The sequence below is a fragment of the Salmo trutta genome, chromosome 4 (assembly GCF_901001165.1).
Source record: "Salmo trutta chromosome 4, fSalTru1.1, whole genome shotgun sequence".
Classification (NCBI taxonomy): Eukaryota; Metazoa; Chordata; class Actinopteri; order Salmoniformes; family Salmonidae; genus Salmo; species Salmo trutta.
Genome location: NC_042960.1, coordinates 34,052,907 through 34,077,778, shown reverse-complemented (window position 1 = coordinate 34,077,778; position 24,872 = coordinate 34,052,907). Strand labels below are relative to the sequence as shown.

Sequence of the window (24,872 nt, the reverse complement as noted above, 5' to 3'; positions counted from 1 at the left end):
ATGAGGTAGTCATTCAAAAATCATGTTCAACAATATTATTGCACACAGAGTGAGTCATTGCAACTTATTGTGACTTGTTAAGCACATTTTTACTCCTGAACTTATTTAGAAATGCTATAACAAAGGGATGAATACTTATTGACTTAAGACATTTCAGCTTTTAATTTTTCATTAATTTGTAAAAACTTCTCAAAACATAATTCCACTTTGACCTTATGGAGTATGTGTGTGTGTAGGCCAGTGACAAAACAATCTAAATGTAATCAATTTTCAATTCAGGCTACAACACAACAAAATGTGAGAAATACTTTCTGAAGGCACTGTAAGTGCTTGTGTTACAAAATAAACATACAATATTTCATTTATAGCTAGTCACCATTTCAATGTAATACTCACTTCCCTGCCACTTCCCTGAAAATGTGTTTTTGGAACGTTTCCCACGTGACATTTAGTTTTTCCGTAAAGGTGAGGACCAATTCACGATGTTTGTAAGAGTTTCTCAAGCCATTTGTTTTACCAGTCGTCAGGAAGTTACACGATGGTCCCAGATGGTCTCAAACTATCCCAAATCATTATAAGTAAAGTTGTGAAATGGTGGTTTAAAAGTTAGTGGTACACTGCTTAGCTAAAATATGACCCCCCTTGGGATTTGAACTCACAACCTCTGGATTTGAGGTGCACTAATCTGCACCCATACACATTCATTACCTATAATACATCTCTGCACTTAGCAAAAAAAGACTGGCATCTGCATTGCTATTTGAGTTATCAATTAAACTATTTGTTCATCATTGATTTCATTTACTAATTTCGGCAATTTGAGGGTTTTCTATATAGTTGTCTAATGTTGGTGGGCCATATTATTTTGCTTCAATGTTACTCCTGAATCACTATGATAAATAAGAGTTTTGAGTTTATTTTTAACAAATTTGAGATTCACTTTGAAGTCCAAAGTGTAAGAATACAGATGAACTCAGTTCAAATACCAGGTGAGGACACGTTGAAAAATAAATGTTGTATAATTAAACATACACAATGCAGTTATGTATGTCAAAGCGTGTAAAAAATGTACGTTGAAAACACTATGTTAAAAGCACAACGTTTTCACGTGTTGTGTTCCAAAACCACGTTTTCACATGTAAAAGGTAATGTGAAGTGTTCCAAAAACATGTTTTCACGTGAAATGTCACATGGAAAGTGTTCCAAAAAACACGTTTTCACAGGATTTTCCACGTGTAAAATCATGTGGTTTTTCTGTAAGGGGAGAGAGAGAGAGAGAGCCAGAGAGCACGAGAGCGAGAAAGCGATTGAGTTAGCGAGAGATTGAGAGAGCAGCTCACGGCTGGGTTTAATCTGTGTCGTCCAGTTCTCCCCACAGCAGCCCCTCCTCCTGTCCCACTGACTGATGACAACTTGATTATTTCAGATGCCTAACACACCTTATATTTCCTCCTCGTCTACCATAGTGCTACTTCCGTGACTGCACAATATCAAACGTCAAGATACACACTCACTCAGTGGTCTATAACAAGTGCATAACCTTTGCCTACAATGATTGGCACAGTGTACAGTTGAAGTCAAAAGTTTACATACACCTTAGCCAAATACATTTAAACTCAGTTTTTCTGAATTCCTGACATTTAATCATAGTAAAAAATCCCTGTCTTAGGTCAGTTAGGATCACCACTTTATTTTAAGAATGTGAAATGTCAGATTAATAGTAGTGATTTATTTCAACTTTTATTTCTTTCATCACATTCCCAGTTGGTCAGAAGTTTACATACACTCAATTAATATTTGGTAGCATTGCCTTTAAATTGTTTAACTTTGCTCAAACCTTTCGGGTAGCCTTCCACAAGCTTCCCACAATAAGTTGGGTGAATTTTGGCCCATTCCTCCTGACAGAGCTGGCGTAACTGAGTTAGGTTTGTAGGCCTCCTTGCTCGCACATGCTTTTTCAGTCCTGCCCACAAATTTTCTATGGGATTGAGGTGAGGGCTTTGTGATGGCCACTTCAATACCTTGACTTTGTAGTCCTTAAGCCATTTTGCCACAACTTTGGAAGTATGCTTGGGGTCATTGTCCATTTGGAAGACCCATTTGCGACCAAGCTTTAACTTCCTGACTGATGTCTTGAGATGTTGCTTAAATGTATGCACATCATTTTCTTGCCTCATGATGCCATATATTTTGTGAAGTGCACCAGTCCCTCCTGCAGAAAAGCACCCCCACAACATGATGCTGCCACCCCCGTGCTTCACAGTTGGGATGGTGTCTTTTGGCTTGCAAGCCTCCCTCTTTTTCCTCCAAACATAACGATGGTCATTATGGCCATGCAGTTCTATTTTTGTTTCATCAGACCAGAGGACACCAGAGGACAACCTTTGTCCCCATGTGCAGTTCCAAACCGTAGTCTGGCTTTTTTATGGCGGTTTTGGAGTAGTGGCTTCTTTCTTGCTGAGCAGCCTTTCAGGTTATGTCGATATAGGACTCATTTTACTGTGGATACAGATAATTTTGTACCTGTTTCCTCCAGCATCTTCACAAGGTCCTTTGCTGCTGTTCTGGGAATGATTTGCACTTTTTGTACCAAAGTATGTTCATCTCTAGGAGACAGAACGCGTCTCCTTCCTGAGCGGTATGATGGCTGCGTGGTCCCATGGTGTTTATACTTGCGTACTATTGTTTGTACAGATGAATGTGGTACCTTCAGGCATTTGGAAATGGCTCCCAAGGATGAACCAGACTTGTGGAGGACTACAATTGTTTTTCTGAGGTCTTGGCTGATGTCTTTTGATTTTCCCATGATGTCAAGCAAAGAGGCACTGAGTATGAATGTTGGCCTTGAAATACATCCACAGGTACACCTCCAATTGACTCAAATGTTGTAAATTAGCCTATCAGAAGATTCTAAAGCCATGACATCATTTTCTGGAATTTTCCATGCTGTTTAAAGGCACAGTCAACTTAGTGTATGTAAACTTCTGACCCACTGGAATTGTGATAGTGAATTATATGTGAAATAATCTGTTTGTAAACAATTGTGGGAAAAATTACTTGTGTCATGCACAAAGTAGATGTCCTAACCGACTTGCCAAAACTGTAGTTTGTTAACAAGAAATTTGTGGAGTGGTTGAAAAATGAGTTTTAATGATTCCAACCTAAGTGCATGTAAACTTCCCACTTCAACTGTATTTGTAAGGTGTGTGTGTAGTACCTGTCCTGTTGATTGGCGCACTGGTTGTCACAGTGCGGGACAGCTTATTGGCTGAGACGCTGTAAAGGTTTCCGCCAATCCAGCGCATGCCCCGCCCTCTGCCTCTCCAGTGTTGGGCCGGGGGGTGCCTGTCCTGTCCGGCGGGACGCAGACGGCTCTGGAGCACACTCCTGGAGGACACAGAGAGAGAGAGAAAGAGAAAGAGAGAGGAGAAGAAGCAGAATAGAGTGAGGGAGGGAGAAATTGGCAAAGCATTAGGAAAAGCATACATGGATACACAGAACATCTTGTTTGAACAGTTTGACAATTCCAGGTTTTGGGATGGTATTTTCTATGGGAGGAAACATCATGGTATGATAACTCCTGGAGAATGCAGTACTTGGGCAAAAAGATCAATTCGGTATAACCACAAAGTAGTAATGAGCTGAATGATACTGCTCTTGTAATTTGCTCACTTCCCCACCACATCTACACCCCTTCTCTTTCTGCCTGTCTTTTGCACTCCTCTTCCACTTTATCTCCCCTTCTCATCTCCCTCTTTACGCTTCCCAGTCCTACCCTCCCTCCTCACCTCCCTCTTTCTCTCCCGTGTCACAGCACTCTGTTAAATTGCTGCCCTAATGGAAAGGGCGGCAGTGTGGAAATGGAGAGAATTGAAAAGAGGAGGAAATCAATGAGATAATAGGTAGGGCAGGAGGCCAGAGCAGGGAGGGCTGCCCCCGGGTCCTGAAGCAACGCGTGGTGCCGAACAGACACACAAACGCAGAGTCGTAATCGCAGACACACACACACACACACACACACACACACACACACACACACACACACACACACACACAAAGCCTACAGAATACACACAAATAAATATTCACAAAATGACATGCAGAAGTGAAGGAAGTCACCCTCTGTGCTATGTGTGTAACTGTGTGTGTGTGTGGGGGGGAATGTTGGGGGGGGGCAGGGGTTGTGGCAATAAATTGTACTGGACTGTCACTTTTATTTGGGTGGGATTGGGGCTGGTGTGCAGTGCGCTGGAGGTAATTTGCTGCTGTAGATCAGATGGGCTGGCAATGTGTTTGGAGCCAGAGTTCGTGCCTCCCATTACAGAGAACAGAGCGGGGACCCCAAACACACACATAAACAACTACGCTAAGGTAAACACTCACACACTACAACTACAGTTACACAATAACAGACACAGAAACACACACAGAGAATCACACACAAGGACACACAGCCAGCGAGATACACACACACACACACACACACACACACACACACACACACACACACACACACACACACACACACACACACACACACACACACACACACACACACACACACACACACACACACACACACGAAGTGGAGAGCTTGTGTGTAGCTGAGTGAAGAAAGAAGAACAAGAGAAGGAACATCACATTCACAGATCGCTAGTTAGCTACCTCTCTCCCTCTCCCGCACCAGGCCATAACTCACCAGCAGAGACACTCAGTTTCACAAATATAAGATCAGTGTGTGCCCTACACAGGGCAACTGGAGCCCAGGGAGCCATAATGGAGGCTAATGTAGGAGCAGTGACTGCCTCCCAGGGAGGCTTTAGCAGGGCCCAACAGCCAGAGGAGCCATCATGGAGGTTAATGTGGATATGACATGAACACTTAACATAGACAGCAGTTAACCCTGACACATGGTGCAGGACTTGGGAGGGGAGGAGGGGGAGGAGGACTAGACACCTGGTGAGGGAGTATTGGGGCAAAAAGGCAATGTGTGTTGTTGAGTGTGTGTGAGCATACATACAGTATGAAAGAAAGTGTGTGCCTATATAAGAGTGCATCATGAGTGTCTGTGTGTGTGTGTGCGTGTAAATGAGGGTAGTAATGTGAGGTAGGCAGCTGTCTGAATGAGTTTCCCCCTCCAGCACAACATCATTACTGAACATTATACATATTACTTCCTGTACACCACCACTATTTCCACTACTATCGCCATGTAATCTCCCTATTAATGAGAGAGAGGGGAGGATGGAAAGAGGGGAAAGGGAGGGAGGGAGAGAGAGAGATAATGAGAATTTAAAAAAGCCCCAAGTGATACTACTGGAGAAGGAGAAGAGAGAGCCATCTCTTCTCTTTCCTTATCCCCTCTTCTCTCTCCTTGACCTATTCCTGTGCCGCCCTTGACCCCCATGCAAGAGATCTGTTATCAAAGGTACTCCAGGCCTGTCCGCCACACAAATCCTCCCCTGCCGGACAGCACGTTCGTTTCAGGGGGAGCCTTTTCACCAACACGCCAACATACCACTCTGCCCCCCAGCAGCCCTGGGGGACACATCCTAGCTGCACACACCTCATCCCAATCACCATGGTGATTCATTAATGGGACAAACTATGGGGGAGAAGAGAGATTTTGAGCTGTGTGTGTGTGTGTGTGTGTGTGTGTGTGTGTGTGTGTGTGTGTGTGTGTGTAGGTGTGTGTAGGTGTGAAGGTGAACATTCGCCCCAGTCTGAGATTCTGAGCGTTCTGGAGCAGGTTTTCATCAAGGACCTCAGATCATCTTTCCCTCAATCCTGACTAGTCTCCCAGTCCCTGCCGCTGAAAAACAAACCCAAAGCATGATGCTGTCACCACCATGCTTTAACATAGGGATGGTGCCAGATTTCCTCCAGCCGTGACGCTTGGCATTCAGGCCAAAGAGTTCAATCTTGGTTTCATCAGACCAGAGAATCTTGTTTCTCATGGTCTGAGAGTCCTTTAGGTCCTTCTGGAAGGTTCTCCCATCTACACAGAGGAACTCTGGTGCTCTGTCAGTGTCACCATCGGGTTCTTGGTCACCTCCCCGACAAAGGCCCTTCTTCGGAAGAGTCTTGGTGGTTCAAAACTTCTTCCATTTAAGAATGATGAGGCCACTGCGTTCTTGGGGACCTTCAATGCCTGCAGACATTTTTTGGTACCCTTCCCCAGATCTGTGCCTCGACACAATCCTGTCTCGGAGCTCTACGGACAATTCCTTCGACCTCATGGTTTGGTTTTTGCTCTGACCTGCACTGTCAACAGTGGTGTGTAGACAGGTGTGTGCCTTTACAAATCATGTCCAATCAATTGAATTTACCACAGGTGGACTCCAATCAAGTTGTAGAAACATTTCAAGGATAATCAATGGAAACAGGATGCACCTGATATGAATTTAGAGTCTCACAGCAAAGGGTCTGCATACTTATGTAAATACGGTATTTCTGTGTTTATTTTTAATACATTTGCAAAAATTTCTAAAACCCTGTATTCACTTTTTCATTATGAGGTATTGTGAATAAATTGATGAGGAAAATCTTTTATTTAATCAATTTTAGTAACGAAATGTGGAAAAAGTCAAGGGGTCCGAATGCACTGTATATTTACAGCAGGGATAAGTTGACCCCATGGACCATGATCCCACAGAGTTGTAGGTGGTGAGTGTAGAGGAGGAGAAGAGAGGAGGTAGAAGAGGTGGAGAAAATAGCAGAGAAGAACTCCCTTGTGAGTATATTCTGAGTGTTTGCATGCCAGTGAAATTGTGCGTGAGTGTGTTTGTGTGTACAGCTCTCACCATGCACGACACACAGATGAAGGAGAGAGCGATTCAGCACTACTACTGCCGTTGATGAACGATCTGACTTTTGTTTTGGTGACAGGGAAGAATTTGGGGGTCGCGCGAGTGCTCTGAATAATGCTGCTCTGGCCTGTTTGCATGCAGCGAAAGCATTAGTAAGCTCATACTGGGAAAACAGTTACCCTTGGAACAGACTGAGCAGCGCAAACAGTCTAGCTAATTTCTATAGCGAGGAGAGGAGGACTGCGCTCTGCTTACAGCAATGCAGTAACAGTGGTCCTAAACACACTCATTACGCATTAAAACAATTCAATCTACACTAATCGTATGAGAGTAAGGGACACCTCTGGGGCAAAACAACATCAAATTAAGACAAAGCAATCAGAAATCTGTAGATGAGAGTATGCATGTGTAAGAAAGAGGGGAGACTAGAAAAGCGCAAAAGAGAAGTAAAAACATGAATGTTAGAATAGACCGTAAGTAAGAAGGGATAAGTGAGAAAGCGATAGGAAGATAAATATGATAAGTGACGAGTAGAGGAGTAAAATTGCCATATGAACTGGTGTGAAGGAGGGATGTATGGAGGAGTGAATGAGTGTGTAAGTGATGGGAGAGAGGAGAGGAGAGCGGCGCAGCCTTTATTGCCGTCTCCCACATCCTGATCAATAGACGAGCACTAGACGAGATGAGAGACCATGTGTGTGTGTGTGTGTGTGTCTCTCAACAGTAGCTCAAAAAAACAAACAATCAAGCACCATTAAATCCCAAAGAGAACTGACAAGATGATAGCGCGTGCAAGAGAGTGAAGTAGGTGGAAAAGAGCTGAGAAGCAGAGATAAGGTGATACTGAAAACGTATGAAAAAGAGCTGAGGATGAGAAGAGAAACAATAAGAGATGAACGGACAGACAACGGGAAGATAAAGACGAGCAGCAACACAACGATATGGATAGAGAGAAAGAGAGAAAACATAGAACATGAGGGAGGCAAATAAGCAACAGAGTAGGCGAGAAAAGAAGGGATGGAGGAGACGGGCGGAGAGAGGGACGGCTGGAGCGAGGGAGGGGAGGGCTGGGACAGTCATTTATCCTGGGGTGCGCTGCATGTTTTACGGCTTTCTTAATTCAACTCCTGCTACTATTAATGGACTTAATGTTGAGATTATATCTCTTTCCTGGTGGCAGGGGCTGGAATACGCCCCCCCCATCCGCTTCCCCCAGCAACCAATCACCCACAATGCCCATTACTGCTGACACCACACTGAGAACCGCACGGCATGCTGGGTAAGGGACAGGTCAGCTCACTTCCCTTGGGTCTGGGTGGGAGACTAACAGAGTAGAGAGGGGAGTTAAGGGTGACAGGAGTGCTCAGATAGGTAGAGGTGCCTACTGATCATGTGTGGCTGGTGCTAGACACTCTGTGCCAAGGGCATTAGCCCCACTATGGAAATCAGAATGAACCATATTTATTCCCACAGCGAGGCTACATCTTGGGCCTCTCTAAAGCTTCGGGAACACCCGAGTGGGGATGATATGAGAGGGCTGCAGAGGTAGGACAGAACTCAGTGCAGGGCGTAAGATGAGATGAGACTGCTATAGATGAGCTAGGACTAGAGGTCGACAGATTATGATCTTTCAACGCCGATACCGATTATTGGAGGACCAAAAAAAAGCCGCTACCGATTAAATCGGCCGATTTTTTAACAATGTATTTATTTGTAATAATGACAATTACAACAATACTGAATAAACACTTATTTTAACTTAATACATAGATACTATCAATTTAGCCTCAAATAAATAATGAAACATGTTCAATTTGGTTTAAATAATGCAAAAACAAAGTGTTGGAGAAGAAAGTAAAAGTGCCATATGTGCCATGTAAAAAAGCTAACGTTTAAGTTCCTTGCTCAGAACATGAGAACATATGAAAGCTGGTGGTTCCTTTTAACATGAGTCTTCAATATTCCCAGGTAAGAAGTTTTAGGTTGTAGTTATTATAGGACTATTTCTCTCTATACGATTTGTATTTCATATACCTTTGACTATTGGATGTTCTTATAGGCACTTTAGTATTGCCAGTGTAACAGTATAACTTCCGTCCCTCTCCTCGCTCCTACCTGGGCTCGAACCAGTAACACATCGACAACAGCCACCCTCGAAGCAGTGTTACCCATGTAGAGCAAGGGGAACAACTACTCCAAGTCTCAGAGCGAGTGACGTTTGAAACGCTATTAGCGCGCACCCGCTAACTAGCTAGCCATTTCACATCGGTTACACCAGCCTAATCTTGGAAGTTGATAGGCTTGAAGTCATAAACAGCGCAATGCTTGAAGAATTGCGAAGAGCTGCTGGCAAAACGCACAAAGGTGCTGTTTGAATGAATCATAGACTTAATTATAACATAACACACAGAAATACGAGCCTTTGGTCATTAATATGGTCGAATCCGTAAACTATCATTTCGAAAACGAAACGTTTATTATTTTAGTGAAGTACGGAACCGTTCCGTATTTTATCTAAAGGGTGGCATCCCTAAGTCTAAATATTCCTGTTACATTGCACAACCTTCAATGTTATGTCATAATTATGTACAATTCTGGCAAATTAATTACGGCCTTTGTTAGGAATAAATGGACTTCACACAGTCCGCAATGAGCCAGGCGGCCCAAACTGCTGTATATACCCTGACTGCTTGCACGGAACGCTAAAGAAGTGACACAAATTCATGTTAGCAGGCAATATTAACTAAATATGGAGGTTTAAAAATATATACTTGTGTATTGATTTTAAAGAAAGCCATTGATGTTTATGGTTAGGTACATTGGTGCAACGACAGTGCTTTTTTTCGCAAATGCGCTTGTTAAATCATCACCCGTTTGTTGAAGTAGGCTGTGATTCGATGAGAAATTAACAGGCACCGCATCGATTATATGCAACGCAGGACACGTTAGATAAACTACTAATATCATCAACCATGTGTAGTTAACTAGTGATTATGTTAAGATTGATAGTTTTTTATAAGATAAGTTTAATGCTAGCTTGCAACTTACCTTGGCTTCTTGCTGCCCTCGCGTAACTGGTAGTCAGCCTGCCATGCAGGCTCCTCGTGGAGTGCAATGTAAGGCAGGTGGTTAGAGCGTTGGACTAGTAACCGGAAGGTTGCAAAAACGAATCCCTGAATCCCCCCTGAACAAGACAGTTAACCCCCGTTCCCAGGCCGTCATTGAAAATAAGAATGTGTTCTTAATCTGACTTGCCTAGTTAAATAAAGGTGTAAAAAAAATAAAAAATACAGATTACCGATTGTTATGAAAACTTGAAATCAGCCCTAATTAATCGGCCATTCCGATTAATCAGTCGACCTCTAGCTAGGACTGCTATAAGGCTTAGGATAGAACTAATAAAAGGTTCAGGGGTGTTAGAGAGAGTCAGACAGATTGAGGTAGTGAGGGGAAGTAAGTGTGTTGGGGGGAGGGTCTTAGGAGAACGTCCTCTCTCCCATGGGACCTGTCCAGCCCCCCTCCGCCCCCCCAATCTCCAGACTTGGTGATATTTCACAGGATGTCGCACGGCTCAAATTGAAAATCCCTTGATTAATCAATATTTACTGCAGCGGCTAAATGAATAGCAATAAGTCACCAGAGGCCCTAGCTCCATTCTCAGCCTCATGCAGCCAGTCTCACTGTTTCACCTAGCTCAACCTGAACTACACAAATTGAGACACCACACACAGACATACAACCAAACACACAACAACAAAAAAACTCACAGAGGCAATTAAGATAACTGTATAACACATGAAGAACACACAAATCCAAACTGGCATACAGTAACATAATCTTCCTTACGGGGGAGAGAGAGAGAGAAACTACTGTATCTCTCCAAGCTGAAATGTAACCATGTGTCTCCCCTTGTCATGGGAGCCTGTGTGTCTGTATCTCATCTGAGTCAGTGGACGTCTCACACGGCTACAGACACCTGCAAACACACCTGCACAGCAGACGGCCACAGCCACAAAGACAAAAACACACCTGCACAGCAGACGGCCACAAAGACAAAAACACACCTGCACAGCAGACGGCCACAGCCACAAAGACAAAAACACACCTGCACAGCAGACGGCCACAGCCACAAAGACAAAAACACACCTGCACAGCAGACGGCCACAGCCACAAAGACAAAAACCCACCTGCACAGCAGAAGGCCACAGCCACAAAGACAAAAACACACCTGCACAGCAGAAGGCCACAGCCACAAAGACAAAAACCCACCTGCACAGCAGACGGCCACAAAGACAAAAACACACCTGCACAGCAGAAGGCCACAGCCACAAAGACAAAAACACACCTGCACAGCACACCAACTGAACCCTTCGCGCTATGAACACAACGGTGTATGTGTGTGTCTGTGCGCGTGCCTGTGCGATATGCAACAGCTTGTAATCTCCTCCCGCCACAGCCCATTAGGAGGCTTAGGAAAACAGAGTATCATTAAGACACTAAGCCATTTCACAGGCCTATCAGAATAGTAGAATAATACATTAACCAACTCCATAACCATATTACCTTTTAACTAGCAGTGCAATAAAACCATAAGTCTATGCTAATAACAATCATAATAAAACATTAACTAACTGTCTAACTGTCCGTCTCACGGTGATGAGGTCATGAATAACACATGAACTTATTGCCCGTCGGGCCAATAATGAGATCATCATAAGGATTCATTACCTCTCCCTCCGTCCCCCAGTTATGACCTCATAACCACTTCATATTATCCACTTCGTACCTTCTCCTCATCTCATTTATATCCTTTACTTGCTAGAATCTCTGTTTGAGCACCGAGCATCATTCTCACTTCCAGGGAGAAAGGAGGACAGGATGGATAGAATGGATGTGAGGATGAGAGCGGTAAAAGACATGAGGAGGGATAAAGAGCTAGGGGTTAAGTTGGAGCCCTGTAAATCACAGGTTCATTGAGTGCTTATTAAGTAAATGCATTTAGCTTCATTTCCGTGAATTCCCTCATTCTCAAAATGAAAGGGTGAAAGGAAGAAAGAGAGCAATAAAGACAGAGAGGAAAAGAGAGACGGGAGGTTGTAATGACATTCGGAGAAGAGCCCCCCCCCCCCCCTCCACCTGCCCACTCCCCTCCCTTCTGACGGGGTCTTCTCTGAGATCCCATTGTAAGAGGTGTAAATTCATGCTCGGAGTGTACAGAGCCGAGGACCGTGTAAATGTTTTATTCCCTGGGTCATCTACTGCGCAAAAATAAGCTCCATAAATTCTCGGGGTCCCTCTCCGCTCCACGCACAGGCTAACACACAACGGCACACCTGTCTGCTACTTTAAAGACAGGCCCTCCTTCCTGGGTTATGGTGCTGCTGAGTGATATTAAGAAGGGAGACACACTAAACATAAGAACCAGAGTGTGTGGGGGCCTGTGTGTGTTACGTACCATGTGTTACAGAGTGCAGCCTATGTATAAACTGCGTATTTCAAATAGTGGAATATTGTATGCAGTGTGTGTGTGTGTGTGTGTGTGTGTGTGTGTGTGTGTGTGTGTGTGTGTGCACGCATTACCTGGCCGTATGGATCCTCTTGGCTCTCCAGGAGAGGGTGTGGCTATAGTGGGGTGTGTGCGAGGTGGCTCCGCCCAGGCGCGTCACTATCTTATAGCGCGTCCTGAAAACCCGCTGAGACGATTGGCTATGCAGGGACAGAGAGGCGGGACCTGGGGAAGACAGAGGAAGTGATTGACATCAGATTGACATCAGATTGACAGGTCAAGAAACCAATACAGGGCATGTCATTTGTGCATATGCCCATGCTAACTCATATGTACAAACTACAACCTGCCAATGCACCACTGAGGAATTGGCTGACAAGCCTGGGTTTAGGGTCAAACCTGGGTACAAGCCTGGGTTTAGGGTCAAACCTGGGTTCAAGCCTGGGTTTAGGGTCAAGCCTGGGTTTAGGGTCAAGCCTGGGGTCAAGCCTAGGTTTAGGGTGAAGCCTGGGTTTATTGGGTTTAGGGTCAAGCCTGGGTTTAGGGTCAAGCCTGGGTTTAGGGTCAAGCCCGGGTTCAGGGTCAAGCCCGGGTTCAGGGTCAAGTTAGCAGATACAACACAAATAGGACACAGACACACATGCGCAGGGCGCACACACACACCTAGAACTCTGTGGCAGGCAGGTGTGCTCTTTAACCAGCTTCACATGTAAAGATGAGAGTGAATAACAAAAGGAGGAATATATATATGAGCCTAATAATTCCTATCCTCTGTCTCTTTCCCTCCCTCCCGATTTCTCTCTTAAAGTCTCCTAGGTTATATCATTTTGCAGATCCATAAAAGAGGGGAGGAGAAAAAAAGAATAGGAGTGTTTGTTATTTATTTATTTGGGTGTGTATGCATCATATTGCTTTATGATGGCTGGGATTGGCTGACGTACACGCTGCGCTGGGTAAAGGACGGCATTTGCATCCGCGAGGATCTGAAACCGCTGCTTTAAACCAATTTAACAAACTAGAGGATTTATCAAAGCCAGGAGTTATGATTTAGCTTTCAGGATCAGGCAGTGTACTGTGACGATTCAGGTTGTGTCTGATGACTGTGGAAGAATGAATAAGACTGATGATTCTGAAGATCGGAGAGGACTGGGATGAATACAGTGGGTTCTAATTTAAATAAAACTTTGGGTCAATTCTAGAGTTGAAATATACAAGTGAATCTCCAACTGAACCAGAGCTGTGCTGTGGAAGGTCTAAAACAGAAGTCTCCCAGCTCAAACCTCACATAAATCATCTTCTGTTCATTCAGACAAACGCTGAGACCCAGCAGGAGAAAATGAGAGATGTCGGTGACAAAGAAAATCTCTCTCTTTTTTACTCCCTGCCCCCCCCCCCCACCACCCATCTCTCACAGTGACAACACTTTGTCTTCTTAATGAGTGAGGAAGGAAATTGAGAGAGAGAGAGAGAGAGAGAGAGAGAGAGAGAGAAAGAGAGAGAGAGAGAGACACCCAACAATGTACCCTTTCTACTTAATTTCAATTATTTGTATCTGATATCTTTAAGTGCCAATTGCCATGATTGTTGTCATGTTAATTAGCATTTAATAACAAAGCATGACCAGGAAGCAAATAGCAGCTTGGAGCAATGACACAACAAAATGATTTATCTTCCTCCACCCTCTCTCTCTTATCTTACATTCCGGGGACGAGGAGTGTGTTTCACTTGTCAGGCAGCACACACACAGCTCCGGATCAGCTGGATAATTCATTTCAGACAAACATTTACCCATGAATCACCACACATCATGCTGGAACCTACCCCAAACACACACACGCTCGCACGGGACCTGCCCACACACACACGTCCCTCTGTATGAATGCGGTAAACTGTATTCAGTTTAGTTTAATTTCATTTTCAAAATTGATTTACAAGGTTTTATTTAGTTTGAGTTTTATAAAACCATTTTTATTTTGTTTTTATCTTTTTTAGTTTCAGCTTTACCTTTTGTTGCCGCTATTGTTCACACCTATGGTTCACGCTATCACTAGCTAGTGATAGCGTAAAAACTATTTGAAACATCGCCATCAACTCGCAGCATTTACCTGCCAGATTCAGAAGCTTGTAAACCCCATTTGGAAAAAAAAGCTTGAAAAAAACAAAAACTAACACTTATGATGGTTTTTATTTCATTTTATTTCATTTTGCAGCCAAAGACGGTTTCAGTATAGTTTTTCAAATGTTTTTCTTAATTGTTTTATTTCAGTTTACTAAATAGTTTTTCCAATTTTTGTTTTTGTTTCAGTTTTCATTTACTATAATAACCCTGCTGTGAGGTGGGGGGGGTGGCATGGTTGTGCAGGATTAGTTGCCTGGACTGTAGTCCCTTCTCTTCCCAGCAGTCATCTGTATTGCATTCAGAGCTATTCGGGCCTCCTGGCAGATGACAAATAGGGCCTGTCAAAGACCGCTGCCGTGCCCCGCACCCCAAACCTCTTACCGCCTCCCCGTCACACCCTACCCCCCACATCTACCCCTCCCTCAGTCCTATTCCAAACACCCCTAACACACCTAGTGTTAGGGGTGTCCACCTAGTCCCAACAGCGACTCACAATGATGTTCCGCTTTAGCCGTTGTTTAATGACAGGCCCAGTTTGTAGTGTAGCTACACGCTTGAGAGTCTGTGTGCGTGTATAGTAGAAGGGTAGCGCTCTCTCTCGCTCCCCCATCTTGCTGTCAAAGGCCTATTAGAGGAAGATTAAGACCCCCGTTTGTGTGTGTGTGTGTGTTCGCGGTGGTCTAGTAGAAGAAGATTGAGTCCCTATTGCTCCCAGACCCACTCAACCAACACAACCTGCTGGGGTTTACAATCAGAGCACACCCTCCATTCATCCCACGCTGACACACACACCCGTACACGCACACAGATCAAACCCATCCATCCCAAGATGACACACAACTCCATGCTGTGAAACCACAGATGATCTAGTCTACTCACTCTGCACTGCGCATTTCTCCGCAAGCCCACCTCACACCTTCTGCTCTGGGCTGCTGCTACTACTGAACTTACACACTCAACCCTCCACAAACTCTCTAAACACCGAATAACTAGAGTTGTACACGGATTGAATCTAGATCCCCTTTGGCTGCGATTCAGCAGCAGCCACGGATGGACAATTTCCATGCTCTCCTATTATGTAGCAACAGCCCCCCGAAACAGATCAACGGCTGTTTCTTCTATAATGTAGCTGCTACATCTGATCGACCGGGACTGGGACGTGAAGACTGTTACGTCTTCTATGAGACGGACGGGTAGAGTAGATCTTACTGTGCCTGCCACTCCGGACCTCCCCCTCCTGCTCTCTTCACCCAGTCTCACGCTCTTGCTCTAGTCTTTTCCCTGACTGCAGAGTGACAGAGCGGCATGACGCTCACCACAGCACCACTCCACCCCATCCTCTTAGGGACGATCAAAGAATGGCATCGTGACACCGTGTGGCGTCTGTAGAGACAGGCTGCTATCTGTCCCTCTCCTCCCCCTACCTGCTCTGTGATCCCCTGCCTCTCCCTATCTAGTCCCTTCACACAGCCGCTGTGAGTCTGGCAAGCGACACTTCTCCTTACCTGACGGCTAATTCCAGCTAACAGCACCCCCCCACACCACCACCACCACCACCACCGCCTCCGGAGACTCGGTAAACCATTAATCTTGTTATTGACAGTCAGTCTGATACTGGAGCTTCTATACCCCCCTTCTGCTGTACAACCCCCCCCCCCCCGTCTCCATTCAAATTCCCCGGGGCTCATCCTCTGCATCCCAGTGGGAATCTGATAGACATGCCCAACGATAGGCTAACTTAACGTGGCCAATGCTAAGCTAATGCTGCACTTTAATTGCCTTTGGGAGGATATCATGTTTAAATCCATACCAAATGTCATGCGGTTAACCACCAACTTGGTGCTCAAGTTACTAGCATATAGTTTAACACCCAATGCTAAGCTCAGGCAGGCAGTAGTTTCACTCATAGATACATATGTATAGTAAGTTAGAGTGAGAGCAGATTCTGGCACGTACTATCAGTTAGCAATATTAGTAGCACTCCACTGCCCCACCCAGAAAAAATATGGCCTGTTCTGTGCACTATCTCACACTGACTGGCATGTCTGTGTGCTCATGGGTGTGTATGAGAGAGAGCTTAGTGGTGTCGTGTGAGATAGTGTTGGTGTCGTATGATCACAAATACTCTAATGTGTGTGTGTGTGTGTTTCGGGGATGTGTGAGTACATACTAGTGTCTCAGATTAAGGGGGGGAAGAGAAAGAGAGAAGGGTGGTGAGAGAGGGAGTGAGAAATATCAAAATGGAGAATGAGGGAAGAGAGAGAGAGAGAGAGAGAGAGAGAGAGAGAGAGAGAGAGAGAGAGAGAGAGAGAGAGGAGAGAGAGAGAGAGAGAGAGAGAGAGAGAGAGAGAGAGAGAGAGAGAGAGAGAGAGAGAGAGAGAGAGAGAGAGAGAGAGAGAGAGAGAGAGAGAGAGAGAGAGAGAGAGAGAGAGAGAGAGAGAGAGAGAGAGAGAGAGAGAGAGAGAGAGAGAGAGAGAGAGAGCGAGAGAAAGAAAGAAAGAAAGAAAGAAAGAAAAGAAAGAAAGAAAGAAAGAAAGAAAGAAAGAAAGAAAGAAAGAAAGAAAGAAGAGAAATGAGCTCTGCCCTCTGTGTTGTGGACAAATGCTATAGGAAGGAGACCCAGCCTCTGGTCCCAGACCTGCTGTCAGGGGTTAGATGGTGTGTGTGTGACCTTGAGGCGTTCCTTAGGATAAAAACAGAGCTGCCTTGAGAGCCTGTAGGATTCAGAAGTGATGATGGCCAGAGTGTTTCCTACTAAGGGCCTCCTGTCTGGGCATGCTATAACATGTGTTTGCCTTCAGTTCATGAACAAGCACACAATAAACGTAATGTAAAATGCCAGAAATCTTATGATCTGAATTTGTGCTGTTCTGTTAAGCCAGCTGTGCCGTGTTTTCTCATGCTTCCTACACGGAAAGTATTGGTGTGGATCACAATAATGGACTTTAAAGATGTGCTACATACGTTTAGAGGGAAAGAAAGTGTTTTTCTCTGTTGTTGAGTTGGAGGGGGGGTGAGGGTTAGAATAAGCGGCGTAAGAGGGTATATGAGATGGCGGGATGAGAGAGGTGTACTGACAGGTTGAAGGAGAGACGGTGCCATGGACACCCTAGGGCCCGATAAGTGATGATGTCACTAGGGCAGAGGAGTCATTGTGGTTGTTGGGTAGGGGTAGGGGGTTTGGGGGGGGGGGGGGGGGAGAGAAGAGATTCGGGTGTCGCTCGAGGGGCTACGCCTCGTCTGTCATCGCAGTGAAGCCATCATCTGTGCGCGTGTGTGTGGAGCAATCGTCTGTAAACCACACCCCCTGTCCCCACCACCTCCCAACACGTGCTGATTCTTCTTCCACTGCCCTCCAGGAGGGGTAGTGTAACACCCTACCTCCTTCAAGTTAGTTAGGGTAACACCTTACCCCCCTCTGAAGTCTCCTATTTTCCACCACCACTCACGCTATCTGACATACTGGGAAAAGTATTTATTACAAAGTAAATACACTCCCTTCCATATTTGGACAGTGAAGCTAACCTTTTAAATTTGGCTCTAAACTCCAGCATTTTGGATTTGAGATCAAATGTCTTATGAGGCGACAGTACAGAATGTCAGCATTTATTTGAGGGTATTTTCATACATCTGTTTTACTGTTAAAACATGAAAGCATATTCAGTTCCTATTGGGCAAAACATAATCCAAAACAACCAAAAGAGTCACAATACTAACCTTTTGACTACTTTTATAAACTATTAGTGGATTTGTCCAAATACTAAGGGGGGAGGGGGGGGGTGGACTAAACACAGAAAGTGCTTTCATTTCTAAACGGTAAAACAGAAATGTATGAAAAACTTTCAAATAAAAGCTGACATTCTGTAATGTCGCCTAATATGAAACATTACATCTCAAATATGAAATGCTGGAGTATAGCGCCCAAATGTTAGTTTCACTGTCCAAATACATACGGAGGGGAGTGTATATCCATGGGACAGATCAGAGGAAGGATATGTGTTGGGCGGGACGAGAGTGAGACGGACATACACCTCTCGGCCCATCAAGGGGACAGGGATGGATTTTTACCACACTTTCAATAAATATCCAGTCCTTCATACACACGCTTGCATCACTTCAATTCACTTAAAGGGACTGACACACGGGCACGCACATGCGCATGCACATACCGTACACGAACGCAAACACACACAACTTCTATACGTTAAAGACTCATAAAAAAAAAACATCATACAGATGAGACAAACACACCTCCGGAGAGACTTGACCCTGACCCCAGTCAGATGATTGGAGAAGACAGGGGCTCGCTTTGTGACGAACCACTAGTGACGCTCGCATGCTTTTTTTGGTTCCAAGGACCGAATCGTCCGACAGCTCGGTTCAGTGTCACTCATGTGACATGTTAACGTGTTGTGGAGTCAAAGGGGAGTGACTGGCTGTCAATCAAATATACCCCGTCAGGGGGTTAAGAGGGGCCTGAAAGGGAAGAGCCTCAGGCATTGTCCATTTAAGGATCAGCCATTAGAGTGAGTGGGTCTGTGTGTTTGTGTGTTGTAGGGCTGTCCCCGACTAAAACAAATCTTGGGTCACCCGAGAGTCGTCCTGTTCTTTCGACCAATCGATTGGTTGACATGTTTAACCTTATTTTTTCCATTTATAGACAGACACCATGTGTGTCAACAACAACATATGCACTGAGCTTGTCTAATGCTTTAAGCACAGTTGTCTCGTTCTCTTTCCTACTGCAGTGAAAAGGCACCACACCACAGCAAGTGTTTATTGTGCTGTCCGTGCTGAAACTGTAACATCATTTCAACCATTTATACTGAACAAAAATATGAATGTAAAGTGTTAGTCCCATGTTTCATGAGCTGAAATAAAAGATCCCAGTAATGTTTCATATGCACAAAATGCGTATTTCTCTCAAATGTTATGCACAAATGTGTTTATATTCCTGTTAGTGAGCATAATCCATTCACCTGACAGGTGTGTCATATCAAGAAGTTGATTAAACGCAGTTTTAGAGAATTTGGCAGTACGTCCAACCGGCCTCACAACCACAGACCACGTATAACTATGCCAGCCCAGGACCTCCACATCCGGCTTCTTCACCTGCGGGATCATCCGAGCAGCCACCTGGACAGCTGATGAAACTGACAAGTATTTCTGTCTGTAATAAAGCCCTCTTGTGGGGAAAATTCATTCTGATTGGCTGGGCCTGGCTCCCCAGTGGGTGGGCCTATGCCCTCCCAGGCCCACCCATGGCTGCACCCCTGTCCAGTCATGGGAAATCCATAGATTAGAGCCTAATGAATTTATTTCAATTGATTGATTTCCTTATATGATCTGTAACTCAGTAAAATCGTTGAATGTTGCATTTAGATTTTTATTCAGTAGTTTCTTACATGTTTCCTAATTTGTTTAGGAAAAAAAAAACATTCCCTATTCCCTCAACCCTTGCTCTCTTTACGTGAAACATGTAAGCATCGCATGCAACTGACCAATAGGGGCTGACCTATAGCCTATCATAATCACATCAATAAATAAGGTTTTAACAAACTCCAAACACACTACATCAAAACGTGACATCAAAATGGATGAGAAGGACGTGAAAAAGAAACTTGAAATGGGCAAATGTTTACTGGTTGCTCAGGAGGGAAAGGGGAAGTCAGATCTGTGGAAGACATTGAGTTTGTTGTGGAAACTACTGGAGATCAAGAAAAAGGAGGGTATAGGAGCAAGCACCGCGTGAGTATTATGTGTGCCAAACAGTTGCTGTTAGATTACAATATTATTATTATTCATGGCTATTGGGAAGTGTAAACACGAAATAAATAAGTGTACCAGAGAGTCTGTTCTAACAACAACAAAAATATATAAAGCCTTTATTACAGCAGACTAAAAACAGTTGCATGCATTCGTGAATTTAAGTGTATTTATTGTTTAGGCTAATTATTCAAAGTTCCCTTTTATTATTTAATTTGAAAACTAAAAGGCTTGATTGCATTTCAAAGCATGAATGTCTCGTATGATGTGTGATGGCATGAACTAATTAATCATTGATTGATACAGTAGCATATATATTATTATAATTTTTTTTTACCTTTATTTAACTAGGCAAGTCAGTTAAGAACAAATTCTTATTTACAATGATGGCCTAGGAACAGTGGGTTAACTGCCTTGTTCAGGGGCAGAAAGACAGATTTTTACCGTGTCAGCTCGGGGATCCGATCTAGCAAACCTTTGGTTACTGCCACCCCAGGTAGCCTAGTGGTTAGAGAAATATAGGCTTAAGTAAGGCCTAAGTAAGTTACGATATTAAGACTTAACAGGACGCTCTCTTAGGCCTACAGCTCGATTGTGGTTATACAAGGCTAATATATAAAGCTACTAATGATAACGACATTACGTATTATTATAATAACGATCATAAGAAAAATTGCAAAAATAACAATAAGAAGATCAAGAAAAATGAGCGACCGGTGCTTGCATATTATGTGTGACAAACAGGTGCTGTTAAACTACAATATTTTTCTGCCTGTTTGGAACAGTGTAAACAACACTAAATAAATTAAACAGAAAAAATGATAAAGCCTTTATTACAGCATAGAAAAACAGCCGTAAAATTGCTTTATCAGACATTTTGCCGTTGCATTAGGCTTGGTGCTCAGGCTATTAAACAAACACTCAAAACAGGCAACTGAAGCAAGCTCTGTCTTATTTCTGTAGATATATATAGATCATTTATGAAGCCAGGCACATTTAAAAGTTAGGCTATTGATTATCGACCTAGATAAGTTGGGGTTTCCGCTCTCCTCAATTTTCTTAGACAATTAGGCTAAAGCAAAGGCTGTTTCCTCATCGCTGCTGCTGCCTGCGCCGCATTGTTCTCAGTCCCAATATGCTGGTTAACTTTGCAATTATGCACATAGTGGAAGGCGCCAATTCTACGCCGCACTGAAGATTGTTTCAGAACCGCGGACAGCAACCATGTCCAGCGCGGGAGAAAGCACATGTCATAAAATAATATTCTATTTAATTAGTGTTCCACCATTATTTTTACATAACCATATACAATTTCAGTATCACGTCTTGGAGTGATGGACTGTGCCATCCCAGTGGCCTCCACAATGGATTAGTCCAGTGAGGCAGGCGCGAATCAGACCTTGTGTACCATTTTTTTTTTACTGAAACTGCTCTACTAAAGAAATCTCAGTTGACCACAGCATATCGACCAAACAATCGACCAGTCGACTAAATGGGGTCAGCCCTAGTGTGTGTGTGTTTGCTTGCGTCAGTCACACACGTCAGTTGTAGTAGTTGATGGGGTCTGTGTGTGAGTGTGTGTGTGTGTGACCCTCCCCTAAGTAAGAGGGCACACCAAGGTTAGGTATCTCTCTCTCTCCAGAGGACAACAACAGAGTCCACATGGGAAATGAACCCCTGCCTGACTCTCCTGATACATGTCAAGAGCTCTGAACTACTTACTAAGCAGTCCCAGGAGACATGGCAAAGGAAAGCATGTCTGTGTGTGTGAGCGTGAGAGAGAGTGTGTGAGAGAGGAGTACATATGTTTTGCTGAGTGTGACAGACCAGAGAAGAATGAGATATAGTACACTCGTATGCACAACCCCCCCCCCCCCCCCCTCCACACACACTAATCTGGGGCTCTCTGGTATGAGTATCTAAACCCAGGGTAAGGTTCTGGTTGAACCACATGCCGCCTGTCTGGCCAACATCCATCATTTGGGCAATGCCGCGGGGCCAGTGAGTGAGTGATGGGGGCCGGCTGGTCAGACACTAACCCTGGTGTTAGCTCCTCTTCCTTTCAGACGCTGAGTGAGAGACCAAGAGGTGACTTACAGCCCCGAAGAGAGACATGCAGAGAGACTTGCAACCGCCATTCAGTGTCAAAGTGATAACAAAGGGGGTTAGGGAGGGAGGGAGGGTTATAAAGATGGCTGAGGGCAGAGGGCAGAGAGAGAGGGCCAAGGACGAAGAGGGAGGTGGTTTGAGAGGGCAGAGGGAGGTTAGAGAGAGGGTCAAGGGATAAGTAAAGCGAAAGAGGGGGCAGAGGGGAGAGAGAGTGGAGGTTATAGAGAGAGAAGGACGGGGGTTAGAGAGAGAGAGAAGGGGTTACAGTAGCTAGAGAGGGGGTTAGAAAGACGACTCGTGTGTAAAAGAGAGAGAGAGAGGGAGAACGGGGAACAGGAAAGAGTCGGAGGACTGGAGGCTGTTCTTAGGGTGTATTTAGGCCTTCTTTACACCCTCTTTTTAAAAAGGGATCCACCTTTCATGGGGTCTCCATTACACAGTAACACACTGGCAAGGTTGAGACACAACAACACAGCCCATGTGCGTCACACACTGAGCTACCAGGTGTTGAACTTTTAAGTTTGACACCTGGTAGTTGAGGTCTGTGTGTGTGTGTGTGTGTGTGTGTGTGTGTGTGTGTGTGTGTGTGTGTGTGTGTGTGTGTGTTCTCTAGGATAGGTCTATCTATAATAGAGCCTCATGCTGTTACAACAAGGTCAGTATGATGAAATGACTCATTGAGATTGAGTCTTCCCCATTACCTTATCAGACAACTGCTTATAAAAGAGTAGGAGATGAGTAAAGAGAGCTATCCAACATGACTGGCTCCTAGGCAGGCAAGGCGGAGAAACACAGAAAACACACCGTAGCCTATAGGCTATGAGTTATGAACAAAACCCTCAGCGCTTCTCACAAACTGTGGTCTTATTTACGTTACTGGAAACCCGTGGCTCTCGGAGAATGATCACCGGTGCTGGCCCTGACCCTGACCTGGCCCTGACCCTGACCTTATTATTCATATCTAATGCTAAGCAAACGAGCTACTGTCTGGCCACTCACTGTAGCTGTTAGCGTAAAGGTTAGCGGCATGGCCCACAGCTACAGTGAGGGCTACATTTACAGTGGTCAGGGGTGAGGGGTCAGGTGGTTGAGGAAGGGGATAGGGGGCCTCGTGACAGGGGGATAGTGAGGCCTCTCTAACCCAGTCAGTCAGGGTGCTAATTTGGTGGGGCAGAGGGGACTTTGGCTCCCTCCTTTCCAGCCCTTTTGAAGTCAAGCAGGTGCTCCGAAGACCCTTCGCTCTCTCCCTCCACCTCCTTTCCACCTTTCTCATCTCCAGCTTTCAAGTCATCCATCTCTTTCTTCACTCCCTCCATCCAACATCGTCTCTATCATCCCACCCACCTCCTCTATTTCGAACACTCCCTCTCTCTTTTCACTCTGCCCCATACAGATTCGTATCTCTCCTTTCTCCAAGTGAATATCTAACCTATCACGTCGTCTCCTTCTCACACCCTCTCTTCTCCCTCCCCTCCCCCTTTCTCTTGCTCTCCTTATTGGTGGCACTACAGGCAGTGAGCGTGTGTGTGCGCACCAGGGCTTCCGTTAGCTTTTGAACGATAAAAATAAATGAAACCCAATAAATAAAATAGTTGCCAGCCAATTTGACTGGGAGAAAAAAAACGATCCAATTGCAAAATAATGATTTTTTTAATCATTGATGGAAATACATTTGACCGCCATGCCTATCGGTCTATAGGTTAATTTGCATAATTTAGTGGAATTCAATTGGTGTGTGTGTATTTTTGTTAGTCGCGATGTATCTTATTTATCCAAAACAACTATCACATGCGCACAGCATAGGCTTACAGAGCCTATTTTGAGCAGGATTCCTGCCCGCAGCTCCTCAGCTGGTTGTTGCTGGAGTAAAACATGTGCTTTTATAAGCCCAGTCTTTGCGCAACAATTCTAAACGCAATCGCATGTTAAAAACTGTTTTGATGGCCACGTTTAAAAAGAGATAGCCTACTATTTTTATTTGGTCATTGAAGTGCTCACATTCAAGTGCAGGCAACGGTAGGCAGGCTATCAGCGCGTCACCCACCACTTTGCAATGTGAGCTATGCATTTTGAAAACATACCTCATTGTTTGAAATATGATTGTCATACCTCATATTTTGAGGCATGCCTTTCCTTCCTTCAATGTAGCTTAGACAAAATTCGAAAACGTGGGGACAACTATTTTATTAAGACTTCATTGGCGGCGCGTACAGAAGACAATTTATCCGACCATTTTCTACAGCTCTGCATGCCAGTTATGATTTTCATATGGGCATTTTCGTGTAACAGTTTCATTTAAATAATAACGTTTTCATTTCGAAAAATGATTGTCACGTGGTTAAATCAGCCTCTCCCATATGGACACGACCATGATCCATCGGTGGCTAAAGAAATGGAACTGAGAGAAAGCCTAGGCCAATGCAGCTTTAAGCTTCTAAATTCCAGTTGTTAACTAAGTAAAAATACATAAAGCCCACAAACAAAACCAGCAACAAAAAAATACCCTGATGAAAATGTGGGTTCTTTCAATTGCATTCATATCTCTACTCTACTCTACTTTCAC

General features: G+C 44.4%; 1 protein-coding gene across 2 annotated transcripts in view; it reads right to left on the bottom strand.

The window, feature by feature from the left end:
- The window catches only part of LOC115192273 (zinc finger CCCH domain-containing protein 3-like), an 85,501-nt gene that overhangs the window by 29,569 nt on the left and 31,060 nt on the right, over positions 1–24,872 (bottom strand). For both annotated transcript variants that reach the window (XM_029750583.1, XM_029750584.1), the window contains 2 exons: positions 12,390–12,540; positions 3,218–3,387 (listed from right to left, as the gene is read on the bottom strand). In XM_029750583.1, the coding sequence (XP_029606443.1) occupies positions 3,218–3,387; positions 12,390–12,540 (321 nt within the window). The remainder of the gene's footprint in view (positions 1–3,217; positions 3,388–12,389; positions 12,541–24,872) is intronic.